The 18,536-nt window shown below is 36.0% G+C and overlaps 1 protein-coding gene across 1 annotated transcript in view; it reads right to left on the bottom strand.

The window, feature by feature from the left end:
* The window catches only part of USH2A (usherin), a 775,536-nt gene that overhangs the window by 636,254 nt on the left and 120,746 nt on the right, over positions 1 to 18,536 (bottom strand). The window contains exons 9-10 of the mRNA XM_059905730.1: positions 15,084 to 15,279; positions 12,194 to 12,324 (exon numbers count right to left, since the gene is read on the bottom strand). Coding sequence (XP_059761713.1) covers positions 12,194 to 12,324; positions 15,084 to 15,279 — 327 coding nt within the window. The remainder of the gene's footprint in view (positions 1 to 12,193; positions 12,325 to 15,083; positions 15,280 to 18,536) is intronic.

The raw sequence follows: 18,536 nt of genomic DNA, 5'->3' as shown, positions 1-18,536 counted from the left end.
CAAATTAATTTATGTGTAAGATAATAACCTGAATCCTTGGTATACGTGAAGCACTAACGGGGCTACATTAACTCCTCAGTATCACCCGAATCTCTATTTGAGAATTGTATTGGTTCTAAGAAATTAGTTTGCGACTGAATTATATACACATTGTTATTTCCTAAATATCTAGGACTTTTTTAATAGTTAGAATTAAATTAATAAGATTTGGAATAACAAGCCCAAAACAAATGGATGTTTCCTTTCTACTTTTGGATACTGTACATAAATATCCAGTTCAGCAACCTGCTATGGGTTTCTTTTATGTGCCAGGCACTGTAAGAGCCAGTGTTTCTAACCTCGAGTTGGACTTTGGAAACAGATAATACAAGTTTTGAATTTCTGCTCTACCCCATTATTACTTGTGTGATCTGGGAGGTGTTACCTAATTTCTCCAAGGTTCATTGTCCTTAACAACCCAATGGATAAATCGGTAACTGCTTTAACCAGCTTTGGTAAGGACTGAATTAATTGACCAAACATCCTTGGCATAATACTTTGTACATGGCAAGTGCAAAACAAATGGAACCTATGAGATTTTTACTGACTAGTTTCTGTCCTCATGCATTTTTAGCAGTATGTCATCTGTCTGCCAATCTGTCTTACACATTTCACAATGTGGCACTCCTATGCATGGCACCTAAACCGCGTGTGGGTAGATCAAGGTAGAGACCAGTTCTGCAGCGCACCAGGACCTGAAACACTCCCCAGTTCTGCAGAAGACTGGAAGGCCTAGTGCCCTTGCCACGGGTTTGCCCTTGATCCTGGGAGCACACCTGCCTCTGGAAACGCTCAGCACATCGGGTTGGTGTGCCAAGAAGAAAGGAGGCTGGCTATGTTCTGTTCCTGAATAAATCAGTATCATCAAAAACACATAGAAAGGGTCCTTATGATGCACTGACTAATATTTAAAACATACTTACTATATCTAAATAGATAAATTCTAAGTGAAGTAAGTCACACAGAGAAAGAATATCATATGATATCATTCATATGTGGAATCTAGTTTTTTAAAATGATACAAATGAACTTAGTTACAAAACAGAAAAAGACTTACAGATATCGAAAACAAACTTATGGGACTTCCCTGGTGGTGCAGTGGTTAACAATCCGCCTGCCAACGCAGGGGACACGGGTTCGAGCCCTGGTCTGGGAAGATCCCACATGCCGCGGAGCAACTAAGCCCGTGGGCCACAACTACTGAGCCTGCGCTCTAGAGACCGCGAGCCACAACTACTGAAGCCCGCGCGCCGAGAGCCCGTGCTCCACAACAAGAGAAGCCACCGCAATGAGAAGCCCCCGCACCGCAACGAAGAGTAGCCCCCGCTCTCCGCAACTAGAGAAAGCCCACGCGCAGCAACGAAGACCCAACGCAGCCAAAAATAAATTAATTAATTTTAAAAAAAAGAAAACAAACTTATGGTTACCAAAGGGGAAACGTGGAGGGGATTATAAATCAGGAGCTTGGGATGAACATACACACACTACAATATATAAGATAGATAACCAACAAGGACCTACTGTAGAGCACAGGGAACTCTACTCAATATTCTGTTATAACCTATATGAGAAAAGAATCTGAAAAAGAATGAATATATGTATGTGTATAACTGAATCACTTTGCTGTACACCCGAAACTAACACAATATTGTAAATCAACTATACTCCAATAAAATTTAAAAAAGAAAAAAATGTACTTTTTATTTATCATCCCAAATAAACAAGGTTTTACTTTTTAATCATAATGTATATATGTATACATTATATCTATCCATATATACATACATATACATATATATGTATTGTATGGTGGCTGATCTCGCTAAAAGTCTTAAAATACTCCTAGTTTGAAATTGCCCTCAAGATCTATGATCCCTAAGCTTCGTCCATGAAGTTTTGCTCTTTGCACTTGTCCTCTCATCTGGGAGCACCTAGAGGGGCAGTGATTATCGTCTCACTTGCTTGTCCCTGGGGCCTCTCTCTCATAGGTGCTCATGAACGAGACTTCCACGTTGCATGCAAGCTGGTTCTCCTCCCACCCACATCCAGGCCTCTTTTGCCAACACGTGCTGACACGGTTGAAGCAGACCACCTTCCACAGGTGCCTCTGCCACTACACAGGATCCACCCCCAAGCAGGCGCTGCCATCCGTGTTGGTCTGGTAACCCCAAGGTGCTGATGAAGTACTGTATTCTCAGGGATTCTCGTTAAACAGAAGCCACTCTGTTGTGTATGTATCAATAGAAGAAAATATACTTCTCACTGTTGGGCTACCTTCTGTCACATGGGCACCGAGCAGAGATGACAGGTTCCGCATCCTGAGCCATTCTCCTCTTCCCTAGTCCACAGCTGCAGCTGGAAAGTGGCTCCCTCCCCAGGGACTACCTTTGTCCAGCCCTCCATTAAACGAGTGCAGCCATGTGACTTGCTCTCCCCCAACAGAATCGTATCAGAAGAGACGTGTACCTCTTTCGGGCCAAGACCTTTTAAAAGCTGGGAGTTGTTTCTCCACATTGTCTTGTCCTTTCCTAGTGAAAGGCAGAGCTACGGAGTGGAAGAGGCTGTGCTCTGAATTGTCGTATGGAGAAGAGTCACCAGGCAACCAGGAACAGCTGCCTTGAAGGGGTTAGAGGAACAAGAAATAAACTCCTATATTGTTTGGGTCACTATTCATTACATCTGCTTAGCTTATCCTACCTACTATCGGTAGCAATGCAATTGCAAACCTTGTTATTACCTCACACTTGTTAGTTAAATCAACAACCGCTTATTACTTAACATGCCTGCCAAAACTATCAGCACTGTTGAATCTGACCTTAAATGCCTGAGGTATTCTTACTCTGCCAAGTTTGTATATCCTGGCCCTTGGGATGAGTTCATTCCCAAGGAGGTGCCAGATGTGTCCAAATATGTGGTACTCAACTTAGACTGAGGCTGGGAACGTCACCATGGTTGCAGCTTCATCTATTTCACTTTCAGTTTACCACAAATTTGAATGTTGGATAACTTCTTCAGAATGAGCCTTTCCACCAAGCTCAGGTCCATTTCCTCCTTCTCTTTGCGTGTGCATCTCAGCACCTTTATCCCTATCTTTGTATCTAGCCCTCTACATTCTCAGGTTGATCACTTATCACTCAGCTTACCAGCTGCAAGAGAAATGTTACTACCCATCTCTCCTTAAGTCTCTGAACGAGGTACCACATGACTTATGACCAAATCTTCATGTCTTTCTTAAAGCTCCACATAAACTCCCCACCTTTCAAATCCTTCGCCATCCTAATGCTTACAGCCAATACCCATACATCATACTATTCAAGGTCAGTCTCCTTATAGGCCGAAGAAACCTGTGCATTACTTCTCTTTGTACACTTTAATATTGGGGTAACACAAAATATAAGGCAATATGTTTCTGGACTTTTGGATATGTTGTGGTAATTAATGACAAATACTTAGTTCTGAGCAGAGGAGAAAGAGTTGATGAACTGCAGGAAATGGGACATTATGCGGAGAAAGTATATCCTGCTCCATTTTTTAATGTATTTCCTTGACAATTATCACCCTGGCAGAACAATCAATTTTCACAAGTAGGATTCTTATTCCTTATGATTCCATCTTCCATGGGTCGAATCTGGAAATACTTCTGTCACTGATGCCTTTCCATTTCATCTAATTCATCTCAACCATTCGACTCCTGCCTTATTAATTTATTTTTTAATGTCTCTTAATCATTTCTCTCTCTTCTGGCTCTATTACAGCCGTTTATTGATGCCTTCTTGAGTATTACAATCAACCATTCTTCTCTCTTTTTATAAAATTACAACTATATTTTGGTTTCCAGCCAACTTTTAGATTCCTTCATTCACAGTTTTTTATTTCCATTGTTTTAAAAAAAATGGCTTAGGTTAAATCTTCTGATTTTGAGGACATAGTTTAGGGTACACCTTGACTGCAATTTAACAGGGGCTCAGCATTGTGGAAAACTTAGAAAAGCACTTGACTTTAAGGTGGAATTCAGAGGATAGGAGAGAGTGAATCCACTCCTGACCAAGTGTGTGCAGAAGGACACACTCACACTTACCACCCCCCAACACAGATCCACATCCAGATTCTTTTCTCTATGCATCTTTGATAGACAGTTTTTTAGCAACTTGGTTATTAAAGACTGGTCCACAGACAGCAATGAGGGATCACCTGGAAACTTTCACAAATACAGAATCTTAGTCCCTGCTCAAGACTTTCTGAATCAGAATCTGTCTTTGAAAAAGCATTTGAGAGGTTCACATGCCCATTAAAGTTTGAGAAGAATTGCGCTGGCTGACCTCCTACATCTTGTCTGTTGTGGCTTCACTCTCACGGTTTCCTCAGCCAGATCCAAGAACACAGCAAAGTAAAGGAGAAAGAAGGGAAGAGAGATGGAGAAAATCCCAAGCAGAAAAGCACTCAGACAGCATTGCTTGAATGCCTTCTGCATGAGGCAGGCCATACGTTAGGGCCTTTCTCTCAAATGTCCTCACCACATCAGCATCACCTGTGCACGTGGCTAGAGCAGGTGGTCCAGGAACCCCAGCAAACACACGAAGGGCAAGGGTAGTGAAGGGGAAGGTCGGAGACAGACAGTTTCTTCCCACGCTGGCTCAGGAACAGCCTGGGATCTCTACATAAATGTACTTTAAGTATGACCTTCATAGGTCCTTCCCCAAATACCTCAAAATATTTTTTTTAAAGCATCATCCAGGCCTGGGGCTGTATCTGGTTCTTCTGGACCTAAGTCACACTAGATGAGAAAAAGGGAAAGAACGTTCAACCTCCAACTCAGGATAGATATCCAACAACTCAGGCACTGAGTGCAAAGGAAACAAGGAGGAAGTGCAGTGACATTTTGGGAAACACATTATGCGTATCTCTACTATTAGCCAAGGCTGCTCGTAAGATGAATGGATTTATTTTCCCCAGTGCAGTAATTTTTTTTTTTTTTTTTTTGGCCCAGATATATCTTTTGGGTACTGAAAGCTCTCCCTTTAAAGATACATAAACAAAACAAAAAGTACACAGATACACTCCCACATACAATTTAAAGGTATATATGGATGCCCTAAAATTCATCCATGGTAGCCCTAGGGATCCCAGGACTCTATATTAAGGATTCCTCAATAATAATAATGACTCTTCTCCGTTTTCTCCTAATAATATTAATATTATTATGTGCTCTAGATGATCTATGACTTTGATGGTCTTGACTTTGGCATCAGCAATTTTAGGGTTTAGTGACTCAGAGCATTACTTCATGCCATTTTCAAGATCTTGGCATTCACAAGAGGAACAATTACAATATTTCCTATGGAAGAATAAGGCAAACATGCCATACCTTATGAGACTGGATGGAGTTTCAAATGACAACTGCCAAAGGGGAAGTTTCCTTTCAGAACACAGAATGCCCAGCACAGTCACTCAGGCCATTTGGGGCTGGCTTGGTTCCTAAGTTATTATAACAAAATGAGACTTGAACTACTGCCTAATTTCCTTGTATGCTCCCTAATATTATTAAGGATTGTAATTGCATGAATTTTAAAAAATGTGCTTGAATTTAATTTTACAGTTTATAATTCTGACATTGTTGACAGCTTTTTTAGTGTGTATTCTGTTATCCCGTTGAAAATGACGGTAAGCATTTTTAGAAATCTTTTATAACATTATTTAGGCAAAGGTGTACTTGACACTATATTTCCACATATAATAATAATCCATATACTTTGTGTCTGTACGTGGAGCATGAGAAAACAAAATAAAAATTAGGTAAAATGTAAATGTGATTTAGAGATGGAGAATGTGGAGGTTTTAAATTCATGAAAGTGTTCTATCACTGTATCTACCTTCAGATTCCTATATGTAGCTCCTTCTGGCTACATGTCAGATTTCATGAAAATTCTCTTTATTTTTTTCTGACTATAAAAATTATCAACAAAGCAAATTAGTCAGAAAAAAAGAAAAAACAATGTTTTTAAAACAAAGAAAAATGTTAATTTTTAAAAACATCTTTCCTTTCATGCATTTTTAAATTAGATTTTTGTACATAGAAAATGACACACAGAAGCATCTTTTTAAAAAAGGCTTTTCTATTCTTGTCTCTCTTTTTCTTCTATTCTCACTCCTGAGATCAAAGTCCATGTTGTAATATATACTTTGTATATTGTAATATGTCCGTACTTTTTTTCCTCTTACTACTGAATAAAATTCCATTGAGTGGATATATTACATTTTATTTATCCACTCATCAGTTAATGGACATTTGAATTATTTCTACATTTTGACTATTATGAATAAAGCAGCAATGAACATTCATGAATAAGATTGTGTGAGGATATATTTTTCCTTTTAGCTTGGATATATAGCAAGGAGTTAAAGTGCGGAGTCGTACGGTAACACTGTATTTAATATTTTGAGGAACACCAGACTGTTTTCCAAAGTGGGTGCACATTTTACATTCCCACCAGTAGTCTGTGGGAATTCCACTTTCTCCACATCCTCATCAAGATGTGTTACTATCTGTACCTTTAATGATAGCTATCTACGTGAGTTTGAAGTGGTGTCTCATTGTGCTTCTGATTTCCATTTCTCCTAAGACAAATAATGTCCACAACATTTTTTCATATGCTTATTTGCCATTTGTATATCTTCCTTGGAGAATTGTCTATTTAGATCCTTTACTCATTTTTTAATTGAATTGTCTTTTAATTATTGAGTTGTAAAGTTTTTCTACAGACACTAGAGACAAGTCTCTTATTGGCTATATGCTTTGCAAATATTTTCTCCCATTTTTTGGGTTGTTTTTTCATTTTCCTGATAGTGCCCTTTGTAAAACAAGTGTTTTAAATTTTAATGAAGTCCAATTTATCCATTCTTTTGTTGCTTGTGCTTTTGGTGTCATATCTAAAAAGTCACCGACTAATCTAAGGACATGAAGATTCACATCTCTATTTTCTTCTAAGAGTTTTATGGTTTTAGCTCTTACATTCTATTCTTTGCTCCATTTTGAGTTAATTTTTGTATAAGGTATGAAGTAGGGAATCCAACTTCATTTTTTGCATATCAGTATCATTTATTGAAAAGACCATTGTTTCTTCATTTGTCTTGGCACTCTTGTTAAAAATCAACTGACTGTAAAAGTAATGGTTAATTTCTAGACTCTCAACTCTATTACAGTGATCTGGGTATCTCTCCTCAAGCCACATCACACTGTCTTGATCACAACATTATAGTAAATTCTAAAATTGAGAAGTGTGAATCTTCCAACTCTCTTCTTCTTTTTCAAGACTGTTTTGGCCTTTTTTGAGTGCCTTGAATTTTAATATGAATTTTAGGATCATCGTATAAATGTCTGCAAAGAAGCCAGTTGGGCCTTTAACAAGACTGTGTTGAATCTATAGACCAACTGCCATCTTAGCAAAATTAAGTCTCTGATACATGAATACAGGATGTTTTTCCATTTATTTAGCTCTTCTTTAATTTCTTTCAACAATATTTTGCAGTGTTCAGAATAAAAGTTTTGGACTTATTTTATTAAATATATTCCTAAGCATTTTATTATTTTGATGCTATTTAAATAAAGTTGTGTTCTTAATTTCATTTTCAGATTGTTCATTGCAAGTACATAAAAATACCACTGATTTCTGTGTATTGATCATGTATTCTGCAAACTTGTTGAACCTTATTAGCTCTGATAGACAGTATTTTAATAAATTTGATAGGGACAGAGTAAAGGGATGAAGTAGGTGATTAAATAGTTAATCCCACTAGGGGATTTTAAGGAGATAAAAAAGTATGGGAGACATCTGTAAGTTAATGAACATTCAAGAAAGCTGGTTTACTTAACCACAAAACCAAACAGGCTTGCTAGCAACAAAACCATGCAACAAAAGCATGAGACATGCCCCCCAAAAATAAAACAATTGTGGCATGAGACCCACATCCTGCCCAGTGAGTTCAGTAAGTTCATGATTCCTTGGACATGCTCCTCTGTGCACACTAAAGAAAATAAAAGGAAAAGGTGACATTATACTAAAACCTGAGATGATCTACCATTTTTAGCATATGTTACCGCCTTTTTGCTCATTTCCATTGCGCCATGACAGTCCCGGCTTGACCATGTAGGGACAAAAAAGCCCCCCGCCTGACATGGAGGAGGAACTGATGATGGAAGCCTGATGTCTACCCAAGAAAAAGGAAGAAGGTGGTCTTTCCCCTACTTCTCTCTTTTCCTTTGATTGTAAAACTGTCGCCCAATAAGTTCTTGGGGCACGGCACCCTCTCATTAGCCCGCTTGTAGGCCTCACAAGCATCCTATTCTAAAAACTCCCTTCTTATCTATCACTTTGCCTCTCACTGAATTCTTTCTGCACTGAGACATAAAGAACCAGAGCTCCTCAGAGCCACCCAAAACACCACCTAGCGGTTTCAAATCCTTGGAATCTTGGGATTTTTTTACCTACGAGATCATGTTATATACAAAGACAGATAGTTTTACTTCTTCCTTTTCAATCTGGATAACTTTTATTTCATTTTCTTGCCTAATTTCCCTGGTTAGAATCTGCAGTACAATGTTGAATAGAATATTGTTGTCTTATTCCTGATCTTAGGGAGAGAGCATTAAGTTTTTCACTGAAAGTTTTCATTTACAAGTAGGAGGTCAGCTGTAGGTAGGTATTGTGTAGATGTTTGTTTTCAAGTTGAGGAAATTCTCCTCCATTACTAGTTTTCTGAGAGTGTTTATCATGAATTGGTGTTAAATTTTGTTAAATACTATTACAGTATTATAATCAGGTGCCTTTTTTCTTTAGCCAGAAAATAAGGTGATTGTATTGTTTGATTTTCAAATATTGAAACAGAATGCATTCCTGGAACACAACCACCTTAGTCTTTGTGTTTAATTATTTTAAAACACTGCTGAGTATCTATTTGCCAAAATTTTGTTTAAAACTTTGGCCTCTCAATTCATGAATGATATTGGTTTGTGGTTTTCTTTCATGCACTGTTGCTCTCTTGTTTGCTATCAGGATAATATTTTCGTTCATTTAACTTTCAGTTGGTTTATTAGACCATTTACATTGAATGGTATTATTGTTATATTAAGGTTTAATAAGTCTACCATTTTATTTTTTGGTTTTTATTTATTCTATCTGTTTTTCAGTCTCTATTTACTTTCTCCCTATATTATTATAGGTTATTTGAACATATTTTATTTTATTATTTCTTTATTTTTTTTACATGAACATATTTTAGAATTCCATTTTGATTTATCTGTGGTGTTCTTGAATATATCATCCTTATAATAAGCCTTTTTAGTTGTTGTCTAGATATTACATTATATACACAGATATCAAAGTCTGGTAGTTTTTTTATTTTACCAATTCTAGTTAAGTATAGAAAAATTACTTCCCCTTATATTTCTTACCCTCTCCATTTTTGATATAATTGTTTTAAATATCTCCTCTAATATATTGAGAACCACATTAGATAGTGATGTAATTTTTACTTCAACCATCAAAAAATTTTAAAAACTCAAGAGAAGGGGGAAAATGTGTCATATTTAGCCATATTTTAACTCTGATGTTTTTTATGCCTTCCTGATGTTTCAAGATTCCTTCATTTATCATTTCCTGTTTAGAGAAGTTTCTTCAGCCAAACTTTAGAGTAGGTATATGCTGGAGACAAATGGATGGATGCTTTAAAATCTTTGCATGATAATTCTAACATCTATGTCACCTTGATGCTGGTATTGTTGATTGTCTTTTTTCATTACATTTGATATTATCCTAGTTCTTGTAATGATAAGTGAAATATTACTGGAACCTGGACATTTTGGTGTTATAAGACTCTGAATCTTACTTAAGTCTTGCTTTAACAGTGAGGCCTCCTATGAAACTCTTCTGGTGAGTGAAGAGAGGATGTTGCCTCATTATTGCCTGGTAGGAATAGAAGTCAAGGTTCTCTACTCTGGCTCCACTGACTCAGTAGGGGAGGGTCTCCTTGTTACCACTGGGCAGGACTTGGGGTTCTGAGTCTCCACTAGGACTCTGAAAACACTGCCCTAGCTGGGAGGGGAGAAACACCTCCATCTCAAGGAGATCTCAAAGAATGTTTACCTATATTGATGACATCAATGATCAGAGAGGTCCTACCCTCTGAAATGTCATTGCCCTGGGTATGTTCATGTACAATTCCACCCCAAAATTAGATCCACCCCATGAGAGCTGGAGAAAGAGATCCAGAGCCAGTAGTGTACTGGAGCCATCTCCACTGTATGATAAAACCATTCTTCCCAAAATCATATTTGGTGACATCTCCTTGGTAGCTTAAAATTGACGATGTGGGCTTTTTATTTTTCTCAGATACCCCAGTGTTAAATATTTACAAGCACAGAATTACTAAAACTGTCTCCTACCCCAATAAAATGGACTTGAAATAGAAATTTGAGAAAAATTAGGTTTTAATTTCTTGCACACTTGAGTTGTAGAATTGAGGGACAAATCTGCTACACTTTACTTCATATGGGTAATGACATATAAATGAAACTTTGGGAGGTGTAACTTTAGTTCACAGTTTTTCAGTACTATATACCAAAATTACTTTACCTTAGATCTTCAGGGAGAAAACGTATTTAAGTGAAAAATTTAAGTAATGCTTAGATTATTATAATAACCATTCTAAATGACCATCTGACTATGAGATTAGTGCTCAGACTAATTCACTTAACACTTATTAAATTCACTTAACACTTATTAAATAAGTATTTATGGGGTGCTTATTATGTGACTGAAACTGTACTGTTTGTGTTGGACAGAGAGAAGACAAAGAAGTAAATAAGTGAATTTACTTAATTTGCTGAAGTAAATAAATGAATTTATTTAATTTGCTTAATTAAATAAAGGCTACAATGAAAATAATATGGGATGATGTAAAATACAGTGATTTGAGAATGTTCTACAACTGGGTGATCAGTGAAGAAATCTCAAAAGATATATCAATCTTTGAATTGAGACTTGAATAACAAGCAAAAGACATCCATGTTGAAAATTCAGGGCAAATGTGTAAGGGTGAGATGTGTAAAGACAGTCAGATTTTACTAGTCAACACATATAAAACTGTAATATGACTCTCTCAGAAAATAGTGCCTCAATATCACAATATAAAAACAGTAGAGATTGCCTTTTTAGTTATTATTCTACCTCCCAGCTTTCCAATGAAGCATATCACACACTATGGTTAATCTGAAGGTCTTCAAATCCATATTAGCTCACTTTATATTTGGCTTTTATTTGTTAAAACAGTTTTTAATGCATGCTCCAAGTTATATGACAAATATATTTTGCCTTGAAATTATTATCATTCCATTGTAACTTAAAAAAATTTTTTTTTCTTTAACCAGATTGTGGTTTATGCTCTTGGCCACTGCATTCTCAACTATTTGCAAGAGAATATGTAATTATTAAAAATTAATACAATCATTGAATTGATTCTTCAAGGTAAATTTGCCTTTTATCTACTTTCACGTGGTAATATTATCAGAACAGGTAAAAAGCTCTAGCTGAAGACAGCACATTTAAGTATGGAGCTGCTTTTCCTGATGTATAATACAGTTACAATCTGTGTTCATATAGGTCAGACATCAATATTTGTGATGTTGGTAATTAAAATTAATAAAATGATAAAAACCCATTGTACTGTTAGATAGAGAAAAGGTTAAAAGAAATTTAGACCAGAGCTATCATAATTTCCATTTGGATCTATGTGTAAGCGACTTTTGCTATACTATCTTCTACGGAATTTGGGAGGAACACTGTTCTTGTTTACTTAATAACACTTATTAATATTAATTCACCAGTAATTCCAAGACACATACTTAACTTACTTCATTGTTTACTTGGAACCCCCAGCTTCCAAGTTTTTTGACAACTGTAAAATGGACCGCCCAAGTAGCCTTATATTTTATATTGATATGAAAAGTTGCACAGAAACACTCCGAAAGCAACCACCTCTTTGAAATGTGAGCACACACACAGAGGACTTCCTGATATAGCCCTCAGTATCACTGATAGACCATCTCCTAAATTAGTTTCTGGAAGAGAACAATTCTTTCCCTTCAATAGTGAGAACTCACCTGATCGCACAGGAAGCTACTGTTTCTAGTGCCAACTTTATCACAGTCACAGGGTTTGCAAACATCTATGGCGGAAGGATCTGCACCAACTTGTCGGAAAAAGTAGTCCTTACACAGCTCACAGTTTTTCCCTGCGTCGCGGAAAGGTTATGCATTATGACTTCCAATTCATTAAAATCAGCTGCATAATTCAAAATTAAAGACTGTATTCCTTTGAGGGAATTCTATAATTTTAGGGATGTCCATTTTAATGCACCTTTCATCTCTACCTGCCAATTTAGTGATCCACAGCATATGAAACAATGAACCTGTTACAAACTGTGCTCTACTTCATTAAACTCCCATCTGTTATATAATATCACACTTCTAAAAAGCTGTGCTTTGTAGGGGCCCATACATTTTGAAAGAGTTTGTTTCCAAACTTAAATTTTTTATTTCTATGACCAGGTACTGAATCTAAATCAACTATGAGAAATTTCTACATTCGTGGTAGATGATAGCTCTACAGTTGGAAGCAAATAAGCATATATTATTCAAATATTCTTCCAGAACTAAATCTTATAAAATAGAAGACTGCTTTTAATGTAATTTACTATTTCATAGTTAATGTGATTAAAAGCAAATACTTCTATTAGTACTTATGGCCATTATTTTTCATTTCAAATATCAAAATAGAATTTTATATTTAGCTACATCAAATAAATTTCATATTAAATATTAGAATATCTTGACACATTAGAAATATGAGGTAATTCCTATTGTTTACAATTTTTTATTCAGAAAATTTCCCTTTCCATTTTATATAAGAAAGCAATCTAAACTACAGGGAGTTTCTAAACTAAATGTGAGTAGCATATAAGATCACTGAAATTGAAATAAAACTGAACGCTATCAATTCCCCGTTTAAACATGATGCACTCTTCCTCAAATATTGCTGAAACTGGCCCAATATTAGAAAACTATGAAAACAACTTAATCAAATGAAAAACTCACACTCTAATGGATCTTGGCTGTGGACAAATTAAATGGATTTATAATATGCCTAGAATATTTCCATTTCTATATGCTGAGGACTCCCAAATTTATATCTCCAATCTAGAAATCTCTCCTTTATTTATCATTCAATGAACGTTTATTTAGTGATTACCATGTTCCAAACTCTGTGCTAAGGGCTGAGGAAAATACAAACTGCACCCTTTTCACAGAGTTACCTTATAGTCTAGCAGGTAAGATGAATCCTAATTAAATTATTACAGGAATAAATATATATTTACAAACTGTGATAACCATAAGATGCCACTAAAGTATATAGATTATACTGATCCTCTCTGAAGCATCATGGAAGGCTTTCTTTAAGAAAGGAGCTTCAGAACTGTGTTTCTGACTGCCCCAAAGAGAGTTTCTTCTTTGTTTCTTGGAAACACACAGTGAACTTGTCCAAAACAGAACTTGCCATCTTCTCCCTCAATTTGATCCTCCTGTATTTCCTATCTCAATGGCTGGTACCAACGTTGACCATGTTGCTCAAACTGGAATGTTAGGCATAAGTCTTGACTCTTCTTCCTTCCCTTACCTACACTCTGCACCTTGCTCGGAAAATGCTGTCACTGTCTACCCTAAGTGTCTATTGGATCCGCTCATCTCTATCCACACTACCTTAAATGTTTTCCCACATTATTTCTCATCTGGACCATTGCAATATCTGACTAACATTTTTTCCCAAACCACTTTTGACCCTCTCCAATCCATTCTCCACTTTATAACCAGATGGGTCTTTAAAAAACACAAAATTCCTTTCCTTAAGTGCCCTTAAGTGGCATCTCCTTAACCTTAGGATAGAAGCCAATCTCTTTATCATGGTTTAGAGAGCCCTCCAGTATCTGGGCTCTGCCTTTCTTCCTAGTGCCTTTTCTAACAATCAGCCATTTGCACTTTCATCAGTTCTTCAAGGGCACCATGTTTCTCTCTCCTCTAGGCCATTGTACAACTGTTTCGCTTACTGGAAATCTTCGTTCATGCTCCTAATCCCCAACCCCGCTCCTTCACCTGGTTAACTCCTACTATACTTCCCCATCTTAGCACTCATCAGACAACTTTTTAATTGTTCCTTTAATAGGGTGCCTTTACCACCATGTAATAATCCATACAAAGACAAGAAAATTCATCATCTTGTTAATCCTTATATTCCCAGCACCTAGCCAAGACCTTGCCCCACTTTAGGTTATCAATAATTATCTAACAAATTCATTCATGCTTCAGAGTAGCACACTTTCAAACCCATCACACTTGGGCCATTATACTTTACAAATTCAGACATTGTCTATTTCTGCTTTTAACATATCAGCCTTTCAGAAAATAGTAATTTTTCAATGACTAGTCAAAATGCTGGATGGTTTTAGGGACAAGACTCTTATAATTATTTTATGCATTTAATGAACATTTTTAAAAACAGTATTCCCTGATTACTAGAGTCCATGCCAAATCTGAATGATTGTAAACCTCTCTACATGGGAATCCAGACATAATGGCAGATCAGGGGTCACACAGAAAACTTATTTCAAGGATATATATACTCAGAATAATACAGTAATTCCTGATGTATCCAAAATATATTCATGATCTAATCAAATGACGTGAACTTATTGAAAAAAAAAAAAACATTTTCCTGAAAATATATAGTCTAAGACTAGAGTGTTATATCTGAAAACTACTTAATCATTTGGAACATGAAGATTCAGTAAACCAGAGTGGTTTTCAAACTTAATGGTATGAAAGCACTTTCTTAAATAAGATAGCAATAACATAATTTAAAATAATATGCATTATATATAGAAGCACATGGGCTTCAAGACCAAGTCAGCTTCTGTTATTTGTGTTATTTGCTGGTTACCTGTAGTGTTATGCTCACAGTCATCACAAACTCCTCCACCTCCTCTGTGGTGTTCAAATGGAAAGGGATCCACTGAGATGTTGTAGTGGCAGCTTCTGGAATGGCTGTTGCATTCACAGGGTTTACAATTGAAGGTGTGAACTTGATCACTTTGGCGAAAAGGCTTGTCATTATAAAGAGGCAGGCAGTGATCACACTAGAACAATAAAGTAATATCAGAATGATAAATATATAAAGTTGTGCTTTGTTTCTTCTTATTTACATATCTGGCACTTTCACTAGAGAGAAAGCTAATATCAAAGAGTTGAAAGCCAGCAACTATTGTATTTTTAAAAGTGTTTTATAAATCAGAAATTAGCATATCACAGTCATGGTAGTGCAGAATTGTAAAAGTGACAATGCAAGCTGAAACCATGTAAAGTGATCTTAATAACCAATGGGGAAAATTATGATTGTTCCACAATCTGAAATTTTTTGTGAAAACATTAAAAGCTTGACTTCCAAGTCCTGGTTCCACAAGTAAAGAACTTGGAATTGACACTCCATCATAACAAAGAATAAAAAGTTGAACAGACTGAAAAATCAACAACTCTCCCTGGATCCCTAAGTGGGGGACACAGGGCAAACATCTGCCCCCAGGATTGGAGAGACAGGCAAATAAAGGGAGTCTCAGCTATAGGATCAAAGACTCACTAGCAGAAACTTCCATGGGAACGAATGCTGGGGTAGAAAATCTGAATTATAATTGATATATTGCTGGAAGTTCACTGTGAACAAGTCTGATAGTTGAAAACTCCAGGGTAGTGTAGTTATAGGGGACCCTCACCATTCTGTGAGATTTTCTCCCAGCAGCTTGACCAGGTTCTCACAGTAAATGAACTCAGGGGAAAATCCCCAGGTGCTTCTGGCAGAGGGAGAAGAAAGGAAGCATTTCGAAGTACATCAGAGCACTCTGTTCTTAACGATATCTGCCTCAGGATAAATTAGTTAACCAGAGCCTAGAGACCTAGAGAAAGGAAATACTCAACTCCAGCCCCCTCTAGTCACTCTGTCCCACCTAAAGGGGAGGTGGGGAGAGGGGACAAAGAGGCACACATGAAGTTCACAGTCCAGAGGCAAAGGCTTACTAAAAGACTGAAAACTAAAGGGAAATAGAAAATAGTAAAACTAACATTTAATAATCATAAGACTATAGAACACTTGCCCTCCCCTCACTCCTCACCAGCACATTGTTAAAAAATCTATTTACAACAGTTCCTCTCACCTGGCACATCATGTCTGGCTTTCAAGAAAAAAATTACAAGGCATACCAGAAGGCAAAAAACACAATTTGAAGAGAAAAAGCAAGCATCAGAACCAGATATGACAGAGACGTTGATGTTAGAATTATCAGGCAAGGAATTTAAAACAACTATGATCAATATGCTAAGTGCCCTAATGGAAAAAGTAAACAGCATGCAAGAACAGATGGGCAATATAGGCAGAGAGATGGAAATTCTACAAAAGAACCAAAAAGAAATGCTAGAGATCAAAAACACTGTACCAGAAATGAAGAATGCCTCTGATGAGCTTAGTAGTAGATTGAATAAGGCTGGGGAAAGAATCTCTGAGCTAGATGAAATATCAATAGAAACCTCAAAAACCGAAAAGCAAAAAGAACAAAGACTGAAAAATCAGAACAGAAAATCCAAGGACTGTGGAACAACTATAAAAGGTGCAACATATGTATAATGGGAAGGAAATGAGAGGGAGAATGGAATAGAAGAAATATTTGAAACAATAATAACTGAGTATTTCCCCAACTTAATGTCAGACACCAAACCAAAGATCCAAGAAGCTCAGAAAACACCAAGAAAGATAAATGTCAAAAAACAAACAAAAAACCCCACTATACCTAGGCATATCATTTTCAAACTACAGAAAATCAAAGATAAAGAAAAAATTCAGAAAGAGAAACCAAAGTTAAAATACACCTAACCCATATAGTAACAAAGAATTATATCTAACTTCTCCTCAGAAAACATGCAAGCAAGAAGAGAATTGTGTGAAGTACTTAAAGTGTTGAGAGAAAAAAACCTACCAACCTAGAATTCTGTACTCTGCAAAATTATCCTACAAAAGTGAAGGAGAAATAAAGACTTGTCAGACAAACACAAATTGTGAAAATGTGTTGCCAGGAGACCCTACTTGCAAGAAATGTTAAAAGAAGTTTTCTAGAGAAAAGGAAAATAATATACATCAGAAACTTGGATATACATAAAGAAAGGAAGAGCATCAAAGAAGGATAAGTGAAGATAAAACTGTAAAAACTTCCTATCAGTTACAAAGGTAAAGGGAAATAGAAAATAGTAAAACGAACATTTAATAAACTGTAATTTAATATTAGAAACTTTGAGAATTATTTTCCTTGTAAAAAATCATTCAGTATCTTGAATAATGCTTGCTTTCTTATTCTGTAAATTTCCATATTGAGCAAGCATCTTTTCTCAGCCTTGAGAATTGTCATACTCTTTTCTAAGTATGGATCAGCCTACTTCCATCATTTTCATGTTTGTGCTTTCACTGACGTGCAATATCTCTGAGATTCCTTTAATGTAAAGTTTTTGTTGGCATCATTTCCTCTAGGACATCTTTACCTATTCATCACAACCAATGTCCTCATTTATGCTAAATTGACATTTATTAAGTTGCCCTGGCTGCATATATAAAGTATTCCAAATGATGACAGTGATCAGCTATTTGTTCTCTAAAAAGAAATATTTAATTGAAATTTCACTCCCAAAACATTCTTTCTTTCCATCTTTGTTGGCCAATTCTTCTTTTTTGAATATTCATATTTACAAAATGTCACATGGGTTTATCACCTAAAAAGAGGCTAGACCACTACAAGCTTCTCTGTGAATGAACTGATTAATGGATGAGCACTGACCAGTCACCAATAGAGTGAAAGAAGCTGCATGATTGGTCACTGATCATGATGTGCAACAGTTATATATATAATTTGTAGACTGACAAGCCAGCAGCAAAATTTGTATTTTATGAAATTACTTACAGGTAATATACCATGATAACTAATATTTGAACCATGTTTTTAGAGGATTGGTGTTTAACTAAAACAGACCTGTTATGTACTGGATCAATTAAAGCTAGAAATTTTTTTTAATTAGTGCTTTTAGCATCTAATATACATACAATTTATGAACAAAGCAAAATTTATTCCATAGATTAAGGAACTATTCATGGGAACTGTGGTAAAATTTTAGCATAATTATGTACTTAATAAAAGTAATACTATCCCTTTCATAAAATAAATGAAGTAGAAAATTAAAATCACTGATAATTCAATTGCCAAATGATAAACTACAATATTTTAATGATTTTTTTCAAAACTTATAAATGTGTAATTTTTTCCTTTTTCTCAAAATTAAGAATACACAAAAACACACATATAAC

Source organism: Balaenoptera ricei, chromosome 1, assembly GCF_028023285.1.
Source record: "Balaenoptera ricei isolate mBalRic1 chromosome 1, mBalRic1.hap2, whole genome shotgun sequence".
Lineage (NCBI taxonomy): Eukaryota > Metazoa > Chordata > Mammalia > Artiodactyla > Balaenopteridae > Balaenoptera > Balaenoptera ricei.
This window is presented reverse-complemented; position numbering and strand designations above follow the sequence as displayed.